At 40.7% G+C, this 18,088-nt stretch overlaps 1 protein-coding gene across 1 annotated transcript in view; it reads right to left on the bottom strand.

Annotated features, from left to right (window-relative positions):
* The window catches only part of KCNB2 (potassium voltage-gated channel subfamily B member 2), a 362,577-nt gene that overhangs the window by 310,713 nt on the left and 33,776 nt on the right, over window positions 1-18,088 (bottom strand). The window contains exon 2 of the mRNA XM_082258708.1: window positions 5,960-6,653. Within this exon, the coding sequence (XP_082114834.1) occupies window positions 5,960-6,538 (579 nt within the window). The 5' untranslated portion in view covers window positions 6,539-6,653. The remainder of the gene's footprint in view (window positions 1-5,959; window positions 6,654-18,088) is intronic.

Genomic DNA, 18,088 nt, shown 5'->3' with positions numbered 1-18,088 from the left:
ATTAACATTGGATTGTTAGTACAGCGGCTCCATCCTGAGCTGTCAGTCTTTTTTTTCATTCAATCAGTTGAGCTGACTGAAAAAAATCTAGTAGTGTGTACAAGCCTTCAGGAACATATTTATAAAGCAGTAAATCTGAAGTTCACCAATCTGCCAGAGAAGGTGCATGTGGTTGGTTTACCACAAGTGACTGGTGAAAGTCACATTCACTGCTTACGTCTACATTCAACTGGGCGTACAGTGATTAGGTAAAGGTATTTAGACAAGCAAGCAGGTATTGCTTTTGCTCAGTAAAACTTACTGAATATGAAAACAGGAACAGCAGGGAATTTGTCTTTAAAAAGCATTACCCATTTGTAAAGATCTCTGTAATGCTTTGAAGGTCTCCTTTATTAAACACTTACAGTATGTATATTGAGTAGGTTCGGTTGTGGGGGTAGAATTTCTGAGATTGTATTATGATGTTATGTGGTCAGTTCAGATGCCAATGGTGTTTTGTGAGTTTTTTATTACTAAACTAAGCAAAGAATATTGAAAGGTGCAGTAACAGTGTACCAAATCAGATTTCATTTTACAACAACAGAACACAGTGATAAAAAAATGAAAGATAATCAATGGATTAGGGTACCTCACATAATGGTCTTTAGTAAAGTTGGCCTACATACTTCATTTTTAAATGCTGACTATAGAACATACTGAAATACATGTGTTTCTCCTTGAACCCTTAAAATGTGACCTTCCCTTCGGTGCTAGCCATGTAACTAATGCAATATTCACATGGGCCATATCTAAGTAAAGGATGTGTGTTCAGGTAAAGCTACTGACTAAAACATTCTTCCTGAACATAAGAGATCACATGAACAATACTTCTGCACTGGTCACGTGACTATCATTCCAGGGAAATATTATGGGACAGGAGGATGCATCTTATAATACAACTAAACTAATACTATAAATAAAAACCAACACAAATTAATATTTTGGCATAAGTAAATGGCCGTGGCACTTTATTGGTTATAAATAAATTAAATAATTATTTATTCAAAATTCCATCAAATAAATTTCAAATCCAACAAAATTATAAAACATACATCTGTATCGCTCAGTCCCAGAACTCGAGCGAAAATAAAAACATATTTAAAACCACCAAAGTCCCCCCTTGATTCAAGGGTGACTCTACCACATAAAGTGCCAGCGACGGGTGGGGGGGAGGGGAGCTCGCTAGGCAGTCACTTCCCAACTGAGGGGCTTACCTCAGGAACCCCCTATATAAAGCCTTGGGTCAGAAAGTTCTAGAGGGGCGCGCGCTGCTGTAAAGCCCGCCAAAACTGTGAGGGGCTACCTTATTTCATTTAAAGGGCCAGTGTCCTAAAATTAAATACAATTCTGACACAAATTTTTTTTTTTTTTTTACATCCCCTGTCCCATGTGCGAGGGCACCTATACTTGTGCCCTCTTACCATTCTTCTGCCTCGAGGATACAGGTATGTATTTCAGTACTCTCTATAGCAGCCACTCTCAACCAGGATTCCATGGAACTCTTGGGTTCGTCCAAAGGTCCCTAGGGGTTCCTTGAGCTGTGGCTGATTGACCTTCTATTTGATGGTACCTGCATAGATGCTATGTCATGACACCAATTATGTTTTCTGCTGTCTGTAAGTTTGGCATTTTGACCACCTCTGTAAGGGGCTTGTTTGTCATTGAATGCTTTGGTTTTAGAAATGGGTTCCCTGATATCTGAAATTATTTTAGGGGATCCTTTAGGATAAAAGGGTTGACAAAATCTGTTCTGTAGTGTAGTAGGAGCACTTATAGTAATGGTTTACTCTAAAGTTGCCTGGCTGTGATGCTTTTAATATTTGCTAGGGCTTCACTGAGCTGAAAAGGTATTCAGATTAGCATCAGAGAAAACTGAGAGGACTCAATTACTGGGTCACTGATTCTAATAAACCAGGGTAGATATGAACTTTAACCTTTTGCCTTCCATGTTCTATTCTTTGAAAATTGACATCTAACACCAGGGGAATTGCAATTCTCTTTTATATTATTACATCATCCAAATATGAGGCTAGTCTAGGTTCTGTTTGATAGGAGTTACATCAATGAAAGCATCTTGTGATCCCTTTACATGTTCATGCTTCTAAAACATGATGACATGTGGTTGGCAGCAATCATATGGGATGTTCTAAGCACAGTACTTTTTCTGCAGCTGTTCGCTGTGTTTCTGGACGTTTCTTAGACTGAACTAAAGTCATTTGCTGCATGGAAATCATCATCTTATGGCTCCTGGCATTAGAGACTGAATGAACAAGATAAGAATAGAAACATAACGTTTCGTTCTATTTTTAAATCAAAAGTACGCTTATCCTTTTAAATTTATTGTTCTTGTATAGCTAGAGCTGGGTGAAAAGAACAAAGGGAGGGAAAAATCAAGTATATTAATTGAAACACATTGGTGCAATATTCCACACAAATCCAGCAAGCCAAACCAGAATGTCCCTTGGCAGTGGTATATCAACAACAAACAAACCAAAAAGCAATATGCAGAGATAAAGACTGATCCATTTATTGCAAAGCTCTCCCATCATCAGAAAGACAGCAAGTGAGATTAAAAGTAATCAGTCCAAAGGTTTACTATAGTGGAGGGGCACTGCCCATTTCCAAACTCTTCTAGAGCAAGATTAGATTTGAGGATTGGTGGATTAAGATGGGTCTTAAAGAAGAACAAATATTTTCTATTGTTTCTAATGCTACGGTAGCAGATTGAGCTAACTATAACCTATTAACAAAGTGGTGTAAAGTTGACAAAAGTAGATTTTCAAACCAATGTTTGTATAAATATTTGTATGAACATAATCATTAGTACATTTGATAATGTGACGAAAGTCATTTGAAAGTACTTGTTTTTAACGTTTGATTTTGGAATGAATGGACTTTCCCAAACAAAAACCACACTTAATGTTAGAAAATCGTTAATTTCAGAAATAAAAAGCTCATCCTGCTCCTTCTAATTTTCTCATCACTGAAAGGAACTAAAAGGAACATCACTTTGAACCCTACTAAAGCATTGTTCACACAGGTTGAATATTGTCCGGTATTGGCCAGTTCAACAGAAACTGGCTGACATTCGACCTGTGTGTACACCAGCCTCTCCGACAGAAGCTGGCCAAACAGCCAGCTTCTGTCAAACAAACTTGCTGGAAAACCAGAATCTGATCGACATCTGATCAGTGCTGCCAGCCAATGGCTGCAAGCACTGAAAGATGTCTTCTGGCAGGGGGTAGTCCCCCTGTCAGAGCACAATAGCTCAGCAGGAATATCGCTGTTAAAACAGCGAGCTACTCCTGAGCTCCCCAGTTTTTTTCCGGCTGGGCTGAAAGAAAAAAATCTGATGGTGTGTACCACACTTCACGATTATAGAATCAAAGGAACATGCTTAAAACAAAAATTCCAAACAAAATTCTACTAGTGTATAGCCAGCTTTAGTTTCTGAAGCTGCACAAGCTGGCAATATGCAAATAAACGGATTACACATTGCGTCTGCCTTTCTTGCGATCATTTGGAGTTAGTTGCAGTGTCTTTGTCTGTTCCTACCACCAACAGTTATAGTTTTTTTTTATTCCACATGCATGACTATTAGAATCATTAAGACCCCTATGAATCACATTTTTCCATAGAAAGGATTATTTTTCTTTTGACCCATGCGATTCCTCTTATTATCTCAGTAATAACACCTGTGCGTAAGGGCTGTTATAAGCTCTTTATTGCTCCCTCTTTCTTATATCATAGCTCTTTAGTAATCCCTTTATAGCATCTGGGAAAACCAGGTATAAAATAGACTTTACATTCATGACAAGGCTGAAGAAGGTGAAACCCTCCCCGAAACATGTTCCTGCATTGCTGTGATATCACCACTGGGAGAAGAGGGAAGAGTACTCATGTGCAGGTATTGGACGATGATTTACCTGAAAATTTAGAGCCACTCTTTCTTCTATCCCGAGGAGTAGGAGCACTGACTCTACCCATGACCAGGGCTAGGGGTCCTTTGCCATGATACTGGATACTCTCAACTGCTGCTGCTCTGCCACTCTGTGCTCTAAGTTTGTAATTGAGTTTTTTAGGTTATTTTATTAACAAATGCTCTGAATTACTACACTATGAGCCCTGTTGTGCCGATTTCTTACTTTGTGGTTTTTACCTTTATTGCAATACCTGTGTACAAAAAGTCTGCCCAGACACAAAGACACCATTCAACCTTTCCTGGTAAGATGGAAATCTTTATTTTTATTTCTTTCGGTTTAGTTCCAGCCAAGAGAAAAAAAAACACATAATTCCAGCCAGTCAAAGAAAGGAAGATATCATTGTAACCAAGCAGATTTACAGTACACAGACTATATATCCAATGTTTTCACGTAAAGTTGATTTTTACAGAGTTTTCACATCTGCTATCTAGGGACTGCTAGAGTGTTATGATATGAGAGGTTGCAAAGAGCTTGCAAGAGCTTCAATACATAGGTATTGGTAAATAGGATAGCAAGAGGATTTCATTTGCATTAAGGTCAAAGTGTACCTATATCCATTTTTTTTTTTGGGATTGAGTTGGGGAGTACTGTAACCCCTGTCAAGTTTAACTGCTGTCAGGGGCTCTGTTAGACAGATTTTCTTTCACTCACTGTCCTGGGGACAACAATTTTTCCAGATAGGAAGTAAAGGAAACTCTTCAACAGCAACACAGACAGAAGTTCTAAGGTAATAATAGGAATGCTAGAACCCCTGTAATCTTTTGTAGATGACTGTATCCCTTTTGCAGATTTTTCCTCACTTCCTCTGTAGTAAAAGGTGGTCCTCAGAACACAAAGGGGTTGATTTACTAAAGGCAAATAGATTGTGCACTTTGTAAAGTGCAGTTGCACTCTGCAGGAGCAGTTGCACCAGAGCTTAGTAAATGAACAGACACTCTGCTGACTATCATCAAATCATGTGCAAGCAATAATGCTGTTTTTTCCTTACACATGATTGGATATTCTTTGCAAAGTGAAGGTTTACCTCATTTAGTAAGCTCTGAAACAACTGCACATGCAGAGTGAAACTGCACTTTGCAAAGTGCACAGTCTCTTTGCCTTTAGTAAATCAACACCAAAGTGAGAGAAAATCCAGGGTAGCAGTAAAACCTAACAGGAGTTCTAAACCTTTCCCACTTTATCGAAAAGTAAAAAAAAAAAAATGTTTTGGCTATAGATATGATTTAAGTTTTTAGATTGTTTAGATGGCATTATCGCTTAAGGATTTTTTATTTTTACAAGCCCAGATTTCCTAATAAACAAAGTTTTAAAAACACTCAATTTAAGAGTCAGATACCAAGGTTTTAGCATGTATTTATCCTATTTAAGCGCTGCACTAACTAGTAAGTTTTAAAAAAGGTAGAAATGATGCATTTACTTTTTTGTAAGTGTTTCGACAATACATAGTTTAGTAATGTGCTTACAGCATGAACTAGTTTGGTAACAATCTCTTATGCTTGTCCATACATAGTGCCTTTATCAAAGAAAAAAAATTGAATTACTTCCATTGACTCACGATTTAGGACAATTCAGTGATTTACCCCCCTCAGTTCCTTGGCTATTTGAAGCCAAGTGTGGCTCTGAAAGTAGTCCTAAACGTATGACCATATACCTTATATTTACAGTTCTTTGTTCTGATACATCAAAGACCTTTACTGGATTAGGCCTGTAATGCCAACATGTAATGCCAACATGTGTCAATGATTCCTATCTCGTAGAAAGTCCGGAAGTTGCTAACCTTTAAGACTTGACAGTCCGTGCAAACACAGTTTTAGCTATGTTGCAGGCTGCAAGGGTTGATTTTCAAAACTTCTACCTCTCTTCTAGTACAGTAGATACCTTTTTGACCTGAGAATGGAACATCACAAAATACCATTAATTTCAATAATGCACATTACCTTTGCAGCTACTGATGAATTTGGCTTTTCCAGTAAGTCCCAGAGTTTTTTCCGTTTGTCTGGGCAGCATGTATTATCAAACTCTTCCCCTTCCCTCTCTCTTAGGGTCTCAGCTTCTCTTCTTAGCTCCTCATTCATCTGCTCTTTCTTTTGGTGATATCTGGCCTGACAGCATGATTCCAAATAGATTTCATCAATCCCCCAGTAATCAAGCTCCTGGCCAAATGACAATGCACACATCTCCTCCATCATGTGCAATTTCCCCGTCCTATAGAAATTTAAAATGGAAGTAAAAGCTCCCGGATGGCGGTCAAAAAAATACTCATTCTCATTGAGGTTATAGTCATCACAGACTTCCAGAAGAGCTTCATGAGTGTTGCAGTCTCTCAGTTTTCCTAGTCTAGTCCTTGGCAGACGGTCTAAAGTCCTCCATAACACCTCATGATTTAGGCCTCCTACGTTGATTTTCACTCTACGGGAACATGCTTTGCTTCTGATTATTTCCACAGGTTCAGGTGGAAGAGAAAGTGTCGATCTTGAAGACTTTCGGTTCAGCCCAGGCGGAGCTTTTTCTGCCATGTTGTGTAAAACACAGAACTTAGTCAAACTTCTTGAAATAAATAATCATGGGAGATATTGATGAATTTTCATAAACTACAGGAAGGTTTTCAGCAAGATCGTGACCCACTTCAATCTGTAATATACAGAAGTTCAGATTAATCTGACAATGCATCATGTGAATGAACCAAAAAAAGAATAGCTATCGGGCAGTGTATATTTTATATTGTCTATTTTTAAAAATGTGAAAAAATGTTGCAGACTTTGCAAGTTTAACAAAACCATGTTCCTGTACACACTCACAAACCATTGCTTTTGGAAACCTGCTAGTAGATTGCATTTGATTGTCTAAGGCTTCCGAATTCTGTATATATATATATATATATATATATATATATATATATATATATATATATATATATATATATATATCACACAACTTTAGTACTATGTTTGCAGACAAAGAGCTAGCAATGGATAGTGATTAGACAAGAAACCACACAGCAGGTATCTTTAACAGATGAAAAGTTAAATCTGATTGGTTGCTGTGGGTGACATGCCATCATTGCAATTTGCCCAACCTTAATAAATAAGTCTTTGTGTACACAGTTATATGTTCTGTGGCCATCACTACCTAAGCAATAGCAATGAAGCTCCAACAGCATCAGTGATTCGGGTTTCTCTTGGCAAACTGCCATAATCTAGACAGAAATACAAATTATATCCAACATATTAAAGTTGAACTCCATGCAGATATAAGATACACAAATTAATGCCATTCTATTTTTTGCAAATTCATCATGAAATTTATTTTTTAAACCAGTGTAAATACCCGAAATTTGATCTAGAATCGGCCTCTTGCAGTCCCTGTACAGCAGAACTCAGACTGAAGGGAGGGATAATGTTATGTGTTAATAAGTGTACATTGATAGGAGGAGAAAGCAAAGTAACAGAGAGGTGATTTTATTAGTTTGCTTCTTCTCCTATTACTGTCCACTTACAGGCCGTTAGGACTAAACTGCAGTAGAAGAACAAACAGGTCTCCTGACCTGCCAGACAGGGCTGTGCTATGTGGTAAGGGGGTGAAAAAAAAGTGAAATAATAAATACAAATCCTTTACAAAAGAGAAACATCTTTTTTATTTTAAGACAAAAAAAAAAATGATCCTTTAATATCATTTTAAACTGGAATTTTAGTAGTATGGCTCATTATTGTCTGCACTGTACTACACTGTAGTATGGCTCATAACTGTCTGCTAGGTTGTGAACATGTATTGTTAATATTTGATAAAAATTCATTGGGGTGCTTGTTACTATTATAGCAAGATTACACTGAATGTAATTATGCTGATAACAGAAGAGAAAGATTACAGTGTTCTTTGATTCATCATGATATTTCTAATTACGGTAATGAAATAATACATCTTTGTTGATATATCTGTTTTTTTTTTTAATACAATTTTTAAGCGTTGCTTAAAAAGCAGTATAATAATAAATAAAGAATAAGCACAGCTTTAAATGTGTTATCCTAAATGCATTTGCTTGTGGTTATCTAAATAACTAAAAATCATCATAATGGATTTTTTAAAAATGACCTCCTGACATCCTCATCTATCTGCAGCGGTTGGTGATTATGCCTGTTTGTATGACATCAGCTAAACCAATATTCAGTAGAATACAGCCTCTAGTAATTGACTAGTTACATCAAAGAGAAAGAATAAGCTGAAACAATAGTCACGAGAGAAAGCTTTTCCTTAGCGGCATACTATAGAATATTCATATATTAGTCATGTATACTGAAACATCTATGAGTTATGCTTGTGCTGGAGTGGTAAGATGGTTTTCTAGGAATTGGTAGACAATGGTAAGAAGTAGTGGTTCATTATGGAAAATTATGGCTTCTAGGGAAACAAAATCTTTTAAATGGCCTTCTAGTATTTTTAGCAAACACTTCAAAAACTTAGTACCGTTTTCACTCTGGTGAACCTATATTTTCAAAAATACGTCTAATCTTTTCAAACATTCAGTTTTTTTTTTTCCATAAAATAATTTTAATTGAAAATCAATGAATACAGACAAATGCACAACAGCATATGAAACAAAATGTAAAGCCCCGTACACATGTAGCGATTGTCGGCCATAAATATTCGGCCGCCAAACGATCGGCCGATTGTCGGCTTGTTAGTATGATGCTTCCGACAGCGCATTTTCAGCCGAACAGAATCTGTTGTGCAGGCATTAAAATTTTTGTTGGCCAACACCAGAACGGCCGATTGTTCGCCAGTCAGTAAAGATTTCGGCCGACAGACAGCAGATTTGCAAGACTGGGCATGCTCAGAGAAGAAAAAAGACAAGGAAAGTTAACCATCACATGACATCACTTCTGCAGTCGGCTGTTGTTGGCCGACAAAATTCGTGTGCAGTCTTTTGCAGTTTTCAACAGACACGACAGCCCTGGACAAAAGACGGCCGATCGTTCGGCCGACAATCGGTACGTGTGTACGGGGCTTTAGTCAGAAGAACCACACACAGGTTGTCTAACAATACAGGCCATACTGCACAGCAAATATGAAAATTCCTCCTGGATAGGACCGAAGCCCAATCCCCTGTGGTTGCAAACAAGTCAGGAACATACACACAGGCCACTGGATTTTATGTAAGAGCTCATTAAGGCAAGTCAAGGCAGTGATGAGGTGCCACTGTGGCACAGAAATGGTGAGATTTAGCCAGATTGAGGTATGCCAGTGACCAGGGGATCCTATACTGGATGGTGAAGGCGAGGAGGAATGAAAGAAAAAGCCACGTCACCCTTTTATGGACAGGGGGAGTTCGCGAGGCGAGAGTATGGCTCTGTGAAAAGCTCAGAAGCGAGAGGCCGCTTCAAGAATTGCAGACGAGGGGGGAAACGAGGACAGAGAAGGAAAGCAAAAGCCAGAAAGGCTAAAAAGACAAGCCAAGAAACATTCCGTTTTTATTAATAAAAGTCTGGTAATCATACCATGAAGGTCCTTGTTTAGGCCATCCATGTAAAGGGGGTTACAACTGTCACAGGGCGGGTGGGTCTAAACACTGGCACACAAATATGTCCATGTGGGTCTGAGATTCTTTGTTGAACTCTCCCAGCCCTCAGACCAAGCTGCCATTAACAGTTTTCAGTTTCTGTTTGGGATTTGGAGCCAGCTGGATGAGCTGCCAATCAAGTGATCACTATGAGAGCCAGTCGCATCAATCATCCCCACCTCCTGGCTTTATAACCCGCATAAAGGCCTCCAGAAGGTGGCAGGAAGGGGATATGTATCGCTCACCAAAGCCAACCAATTAGATATTTGCATTCTTTTTTTTAACTAGCTCTGGGAGTCATTTCCATGGCAATGTATTCATTTCCAGTTTTTCCATGAAGCTATGGCATTGCATACAGGGACAGCGTAGTCTTTCATTATTTAGTATGGTTGACCCCCATCACTGAGGTCCTGGTTTAAATTATCACCAGGTATCCTCTCGGCATGAAGTTGCTGCCTGCATTTCTGTAGGTCACCATGCTGTACTGCACTACTGAAAGCTATAAGTAGATCTAAACCCAAACTAGATAATATTTAGATTCCTAAAGCAATGTGTGCAATAAACACTTGACATTTTTTTAAATAAAATGGTTTGTTTACTTTATATATTCATTAAATCCAAGAACTGCCAATCTCCGGCAGTCTTTTTTTCTGCTAACTTCTGTATACATGTACTCTCTCCAGTGTTGGTTGCACATCCTTGCTTTGGACCAAATTTCTGAGTATGACAATGAAGTGACATGCCTGCTCGTGGTCTTAACCAGGGGTGTGGATGACAGGGTGACAACATGGGAGCACAGTTGGGAGACAGTTGTCACCCCCTTTACATGGATGGCCTAAACAAGCCGCTTCATGGTATGATTACCAGGTTTTTCTTAATTAAAACTGAATATTTGAAAATTGAATGTATTTGTAAAATTCTATCAACATGTTAAAACTTGTATGATATTTTAGGGATTCGTTTTAGCATAGCTCCCAACTTTCCCTGATTTTGAGGGACTGTCCCTGATTTGGAACAATATCCCTCTGTCCCTCCTTTCTTTTCATTTGTCCCCCATGCGTTGGTTCAGTGTACATGATGGATGACAGGCAGGAGGAAGCTTTTGTGACAAAAGGACCAACGGGGACTCTTCTATCATACATATCCTGCCTGTCAGCAAGTTTTCAAAACGTGGCTTTACTATAAACCATTTTTTTTGTATAATTCTCCTTTAAGGGGGTGTGGCAGGGGGTCTGTCTTATGCCTACAAACTTTTTCTAATAGGTGTCCCTTGTTCCCATCTAAAAAGTTGGGAGACATGAATTTGGGACTCATTTAGACTGCGATACAGGAGCCCAGATGTACTTTATGATTATTCTGCAATGTCAGAAAAAGAAATATACTACTGTATATGTGAAAGATAAAATGGGTTTATCTGTCATTTGTGACCACCAGAAGGTAATTAACGTTTGCTGTATATCAGCTACATTTTATAAGATTTTGTAGCTCATGTATGTTCACATCACCAGCTCAGAAGCAACGTATTTGCTAATGCATAAATATTTCAGCATTTTATATTGATCTGTTAAGGAAGTATATATAGATTATCAATAAACTTCTTCAAACCAAACTACAGCTAAAAATAGCAATATTTTTATTGAATATTTTGATGCACATAAATGTACCCACACCAGTACAAAAATCTAGAGATTTTGATATTCTATTTGTAGCACCCTACAAGGTAGGTGCTGGGTAAAGTATAGTGGGCCTTGTCTGCTTATCAGCAGGGACATGATTTTCAGCTGGGCTGTCATGTCTCCCAGGTGTGGCTGTTGAGACTGGGGAGTCTCCCCACTGTGCTCCATTGGGCAGTGGAGGAAACCCAGCCAATGGCACACTCAGGCCTGTATATACCCCAGAAAGGCAGATTCTGTAGCACAGCATTCTGGGAGTGGGTATAAGTTTGAGGGGAGCACATGACGCAGAGTCTTTGGCGGGAAGCAGAGTCCCAGGACGGACAGTGCAGCTGTCTCTCCTCCTGTCAGAGGAATCGGGTGTCCCGGGCAGCTTGGCTGAGGGGACAGTAGGCTGAGCTGAGCTGCAGCGAGGATCCGGTGTGCCGAGGACCTGCAGAGAGGGGTCCAGTTTCAGGAAAACATTCCCAGTTCGTGAGTACTTCAAACTGCCCCCTGGGGGGTCTGCCTAGTGAGAGGGGACCACTCCGGTGAAGGTCAGAGGGATCCAGGAGCTAGCTAGCCAGTGCAGGAGCAAGTGTAAAGGGGGTGCCAGTGTTGACTCTGAAGAGCAAATAGGGTGCCTAGTGAGAGGACCCTGAAGTGTAGAGAGGGTGCCTAGTGAGAGGGCCCTGAAGTGTAGAGAGGGTGCCTAGTGAGAGGACCCTGAAGTGTAGAGAGGGTGCCTAGTGAGAGGGCCCTGAAGTGTAGAGAGGGTGCCTAGTGAGAGGACCCTGAAGTGTAGAGAGGGTGCCTAGTGAGAGGGCCCTGAAGTGTAGAGAGGGTGCCTAGTGAGAGGACCCTGAAGTGTAGAGGGGGTGCCTAGTGAGAGGACCCTGAAGTACAGAGGGGGTGCCAGCGGTTGGACCCTGAAGAGTTAAAGTGTACAGCGTGCAGTGTGCAGTGTTGAGAGTTGTAGCAGCAGAAGCAGTATACAGAGTCTACCTCAGTCAGGGAGGACTGGAGGGAGCAGTGTTCGGGACTTTTGAGCTAACCAGAGTGTCAGAAGACAAGTTCAAATACAGTTCAGCAAGTCAGTGTTTTTCAAGCACCAGCAAGTGTTGGTCGGCATCCAGCCGGCGTCAAGACAGCGCTGAAAGGCATTTTTCTTCAAAGTATCCCATTTGAACCTAGTTGAGCCAGAGGAGTATCCCACTCATTCCCTTCTCCCATCTCCAAAATCAAATAAACAAAACAAACCAAAGATGCCGGACTGGTCTTTGACTCAAATCTCACACTTGGGTATTCTGTTTAAATGGGCTGAAGGTTTCACCGGTAACCACGGCAACCCACATCAGGCCCAATGCCTGGAAATCCTGCTACATATTATTTTGTTTTAACTGCGATGTTAGGCAAGGAGAGGCAACACACAAACAGTTATTATTCTGCTGCAGTTATTTCCCATCTGATACACAGAAGACATGCTCATTTGGCACCTCCGCAATTCAGAGAAAGTCTTGTATTTTTTCACAAAATACATAAATAAATAAATACATTTTCTCTGATTGGATAAGGTGGAGGGATGGATGACATCATGTTCCACCCTCATCCAATCAAAGAATGCCTTGCGTTTATTGAAAAACATTTTCTCAATGGCAGAGATGCTGAATGAACCACCCCCTGCCTACAGTGTACCACACAGAAAGTCGCTGCAGGAGCATCCGAAACAGGACTGTACTTACTGTATATGGCAAGGACTACTATGCTAAATTTGGGAATTCCCAGCAGCCCTCTGGATGTGATATATTCATAATTACATGTAACCAAGATGGGCCAATGTAAAAAAAATGATCATTCCTGGTGTTCAGCTAAACTGAACTCCAAAAAAAAAGGATTTTATGGTAAGTCAGAAATCCTATTTTCTTAAATCTTTATTAACAGAAGACATTCTGAGACAATCAGGACATCCAAGAGTTGTCCAAACGAGGGGCGGGAAACACAGCTAAGATAATGCTAACAAGCCCACAAAAAACAACAGGCAGAAAAACAGAGGGCAAAAAGCTGCCTGAAGGATCTTAGGCTCGAAGCTGGCATCAGATGAAGCCTGAACATCAACCTGTAAATGAATGTGTGAACAAAAGTAAAGGTGGCGACCTTGCCAATCTGGGAAACAGTTGCCTGATGTTGAAAAGCCCAAGAAAAACTCAAACAGCTTGCATCCCATCCAAAGCAGGGGGCTAACTACAGGGGTTGCAGGTGTTGTAATTGCAACCGGGTCCCATGCTCCAGGGGGCCTGTGCGGCTCCACTATACACCTGGATAGGAGGGACAGCGGGGGGCAGCATGTAGAGAAATCACTTTTTTCCTCCTGTAGCTGCAGGAAGCAAATGGAGGAGATTGGTTCCTCTGTATGCTACCCCCGCCACTTCTCCTATCCAGTTCACTTGTGTTCTGCTGTCTCTGGGCCCCTGTAGTGCTCCCCCACCCCACTGTGCTCCCTCCCCTCTCCTGCCGGCTGCTGCAGGGGATGTGTCACAATAGAGAACCAGGAATGGGCCGGTAAATATGTAATTTACCAGCTCCTTCCTTTTCTGAATGGACAGAGAGATAGTCAGTGACATTGTAAAAAAAATAAAATGATAAAAAATAATACAATTAAAATACCAAAAAATGAAAACTACTGACACCAGTGGGTGAACTTTCAGGATCGCAAACGTCACACTTGCAACTGGGCCCTGGCATTCCAACACCGTGGGGAGGCCCCAAGATGGCAGGAAGGGGGCCCGCTGCAGAACTTGTGAAAGGGTCCCACTGCGGGACCGTAATAAAGGGTCCCCCAACGAGAGTAAAGGGCCCCAGGATCAGTGGGAAGAGCCCCAGGCTTGAAGGGAAGGGCCAGGGGTCCCTTCATGGTTTCTTGCACCGGGGCCCAGAAGGTTCTAGTTACGCCTCTGATCCAAAGAATGGAGGGAAAACTCCTTGGGATGTATCAGAGCAGGACAGAGAGATGGAAGTATGATGAACAACCCAAACACTACGCAGATCAAGCTGAACTCCACATGACATGTATAATGGTATCATCAGACAAGACTCTTAACATACATTCGTAGCATTGGTGACTCTTTTGTCTAATCCAAAAGATGGCTTTAACTGTATGCTACTGAGAGAATTCACCACTTCTTGACAACTGCCCCATTTGCAGCAAATTACCCCCCAGTTAGCAATTGTGCTAATTGTCAGCCAGGGTTAAATCACTGAACAGCATGAGATTAAAATCAACAGTTCTGTTTAGCCCTTAAGACTTTTGAAGTATCCCTATGTCCAATAAGAAATACCAAAAAAAAATCTGCCATCTGCCATGGGGCTATATCTCCATATGGCAAGCGTTGTCTATACTTAAAGGATAAGTTCTTGTTTAGTTAAAAAATAAATCAATATTGACCAATCCCACACAGCCTCTGCAGCAATAAATAAATATGGAACAGTACCTATATTCCGGCATTGCACTGCCCTGCCCTGCCCAATGTTCTCCAACTTCGGTGCATAGTAGGTCTAATTAGAGTTGGGAGCCTACGCTAAAGATAGTCAGGTATGGATTCTGGATCACTGAGGATAAATGGTGTTTCTGTCCAGCAAGGCTTCTATTTAAAATCATGGGGCCCTGTACAGACTACCTAACAGGGCCCCGTCTTCCCAAAATATCAAAATAAGATTTTCACTAAAAATACACCAAAACCATTATTAGTGGACAAAAACCCAACATGACTTACAAAATTCCTGCTAAACCTAAAAGATAATACTGTGTTGGGTTAATACATGGCTCTGTTTGTGAAGGAGGTTTTGGGGCTCATTCACATGAGGGCTGCGGCCTGTACGGTATGAATTAGTGGGGGTTTTTTTTGGATGTGGCTAGAGCTGTGATAGAGCAGCCTATATTATGCTATGGGGACACAGCAGCTATATAAACACAGCTACAGGTCCTTATTTTATAGGCGTGGGGATGCAGGTGTATGCACTGAACTTAGACAGTGTGCATTTGAGCCACTCACCTACACTTGCACACTTGCCAAATTTTGCCAAAAATGCCTTTTTACTGCGGAAGTGTGGCTCTCCTGCGCAAATCTAAGTAGACCTACGTCGGTCGCGCGCCAGCAGCTAGGGGGCATGCTCCCGCCCCCCACTCGACAGCGGGGAAGCCGATGCATGGGTTAGGTGGCTCCGATTGCCGTCTGAAACCCGCGATTGCTCCCCGCTGAGAGAGAAGAACGGTCAGCTGTTGTAAACACAGCTGACTGTTCTCCTCCCTGGAATGATCATAGAGCCCATGTGATCCTTCTATATAGGATCACAGGTCTCTATGATCATTTCACAAGCCACACCCCCCCCCACAGTTAGAATCACTCCCCTAGGCTCACATTTAACCCCTTGATCACCCACAATCTTAACCCCTTCCCTGCCAATGTCATTATTACAGTAACAGTGCATATTTATAGCACTGATTACTGTAGTAATATCACTGGTCCCCCCAAAAGTGTCAAAAATGTCAGTTAGGGGTCCGATCGGTCCGCCGCAATGTCGCAGTCCTGCTAAAAATCGCAGATCGCAACCATTACTAGTAAAAAAAAAAAAAAAAACAATAAAAATGACATAAATATTTCCCGTAGTTAGTAGACGCGATAACTTTTGAACAAACCAATCAAAATACGCTTATTGCAATTTTTTTTTACCAAAAATATGTAGCACAAAACAAATTGGCCTAAAATGTTAAAACATTTAGATTTTCTAATTTTTTTGAGAATGTTATATAGCAAAATGTGAAAACTTTTTTTCTTTTTTTCAGAATTGTCGCTCTTTTTTTGTTTATAGCGCAAAAAATTAAAATCGCACAGGTGATCAAATACCCCCAAAAGAAAGCTCTATTTGTGGGAAAAAAAGGACATCAATTTTATTTAGGTACAGCATCGCACGACCGCGCAATTGTCTGTTAAAGTAACGCAGTGCCGAATCGCAAAATATGGCCTGGTCATAAAGGGGGAAAATCTTCCGGTCCAGAAGTGGTTCATTTCAAGCAGTATCAAGACCTGAATTTGATTTATCAGACTCTTGCAGTAGCTGTATATCAGAGCCTAGACTGGGGGAGGGAAAATGAGCCAAAAAGTTGTACTGCAGTAATGGGGGCATGCTGATAGAAGGAGAGAGAAAAATGACATAAGCTTATCGGTCTGCTGCTTTTTCTTCCACTATCGATAGATATCATTAAAAAGTTGATTATTTTGATGCTTGGCTTCAGAACTGATTATAAAGTTCAGATAGGTATAGATGCATTTTTAATTCCAATTTTACCTACCATATATACAGTGGTGTATTTAGGTTTTGTGCTGCCCTAGGCCTGACTAAACTTGGGCACCCCCTAATTTAAATATGACCCACCCCGTCCTTTAAAGGCCACACCCTTTCCTGTTTATGACCCACCCTGTCATCTGTAAACCACAGTCTATCAGTGCCCATCAGTGAAGCCTCATCAGTTCCCATAAGTTCAGCTACATTAGTGCCCATCAGTGCAGCCTTATCAGTGCAGCCTCATCAGTGGCCATCAGTACAGCCCCATCAGTGGCCATCAGTGCATCATATCAGTGCCCATCAGTGCAGCCCTATCAGTGCAGCTTATCAGTCTTGTCTCATCAGTGGCCATCAGTGCAGTTTGTTAGTGCCCATCAGGGCAGCATACCAGTGCAGCCCCATCAGCTTTTTTGCTGCCCCCCAGCAAAGTGCTGCCCTAGGCCTGGGCCTTGTTGGCCTAGGCCAAGATACAGCACTGCCTATATAGCCCTACTAATGGCACAACAGCAAATACACAGTGTAATTGTAGCATGCATTAGACCGGGACCAGATGCCCAAACTGAATTAAGCAGATCTTAGTTGTATTACAAATACACCAAACACACTGTAAACGAATGTTACCAACAATGAACGCATTAGGAGTGCAGTAAAACAAACTTCAACATGTTATGTTTGCAGAGGGATTTTAATTACTCAGGCATCCATTTTTTTTTTGTTTTGCTTTGAGCTGTTATATATTTCACAGGCATTTTCATCATAATATTTAATACTCTTCTCCATTCTGTACTCTAGAACATCAGCAGTGCTAATTATCTGTGTGTATATATAATTCTGACTGAATTACATTCATACCGACTCTTCCTAACAGTATCCTGGAATGGCGCACTTTGCCGCTAATGACTAAACCTTTGGCTAAAAGCAATTGCATCCTTGGATGGCAAGAGTCAAGTGTTAATTTTCACTGCATACTTTTTAATCATCATATGTTCCCAGTACAAGTGGCTAACATCTACAGAGTATCCAAAAGACATTTGTGGGCAGATACAAGATGGTTCCAGTACAAACTGAAAAACCCAAATTATGTAAATAGATTCAAATTGTCTTTTTTAGAGATGCCAAGGGAAGGCCTTGAGACTGAAGGCTGAACAGATTATAAGCTCGTTAGTGTATCATCGTGCATTTCTTCTGACAGTTGATCAATTCTTGGCAGGCATGACTTTTAGTAAATTAATGTACACAAGTAGATTTCGAGCTGAACTGAGACTAATAATGATGCAACCCCCCTTGTCTTGCCTCGCTACACTTGTTCTAGATGGCTCTGTATCTTGAGGCTCTTGGATTCACTTTCTATTAAATAAAAGCAAAAGTGTGCCCATTCCAGAAAAGGTAAGTTTAAAAATATTACAAGCAATGCTAAAGAAGTAACATAAAAAGTCCACATGCAGCGCTAAAAAAAAAAAACCTAGGTGTATATAGTCCAAATTTCAGTAGAAGGGAAGAAATGAAACCCCTGCACTAAC

This window comes from Pelophylax lessonae (assembly GCF_965119305.1).
Source record: "Pelophylax lessonae genome assembly, chromosome: 5".
NCBI classification, from domain to species: domain Eukaryota; kingdom Metazoa; phylum Chordata; class Amphibia; order Anura; family Ranidae; genus Pelophylax; species Pelophylax lessonae.
This window is presented reverse-complemented; position numbering and strand designations above follow the sequence as displayed.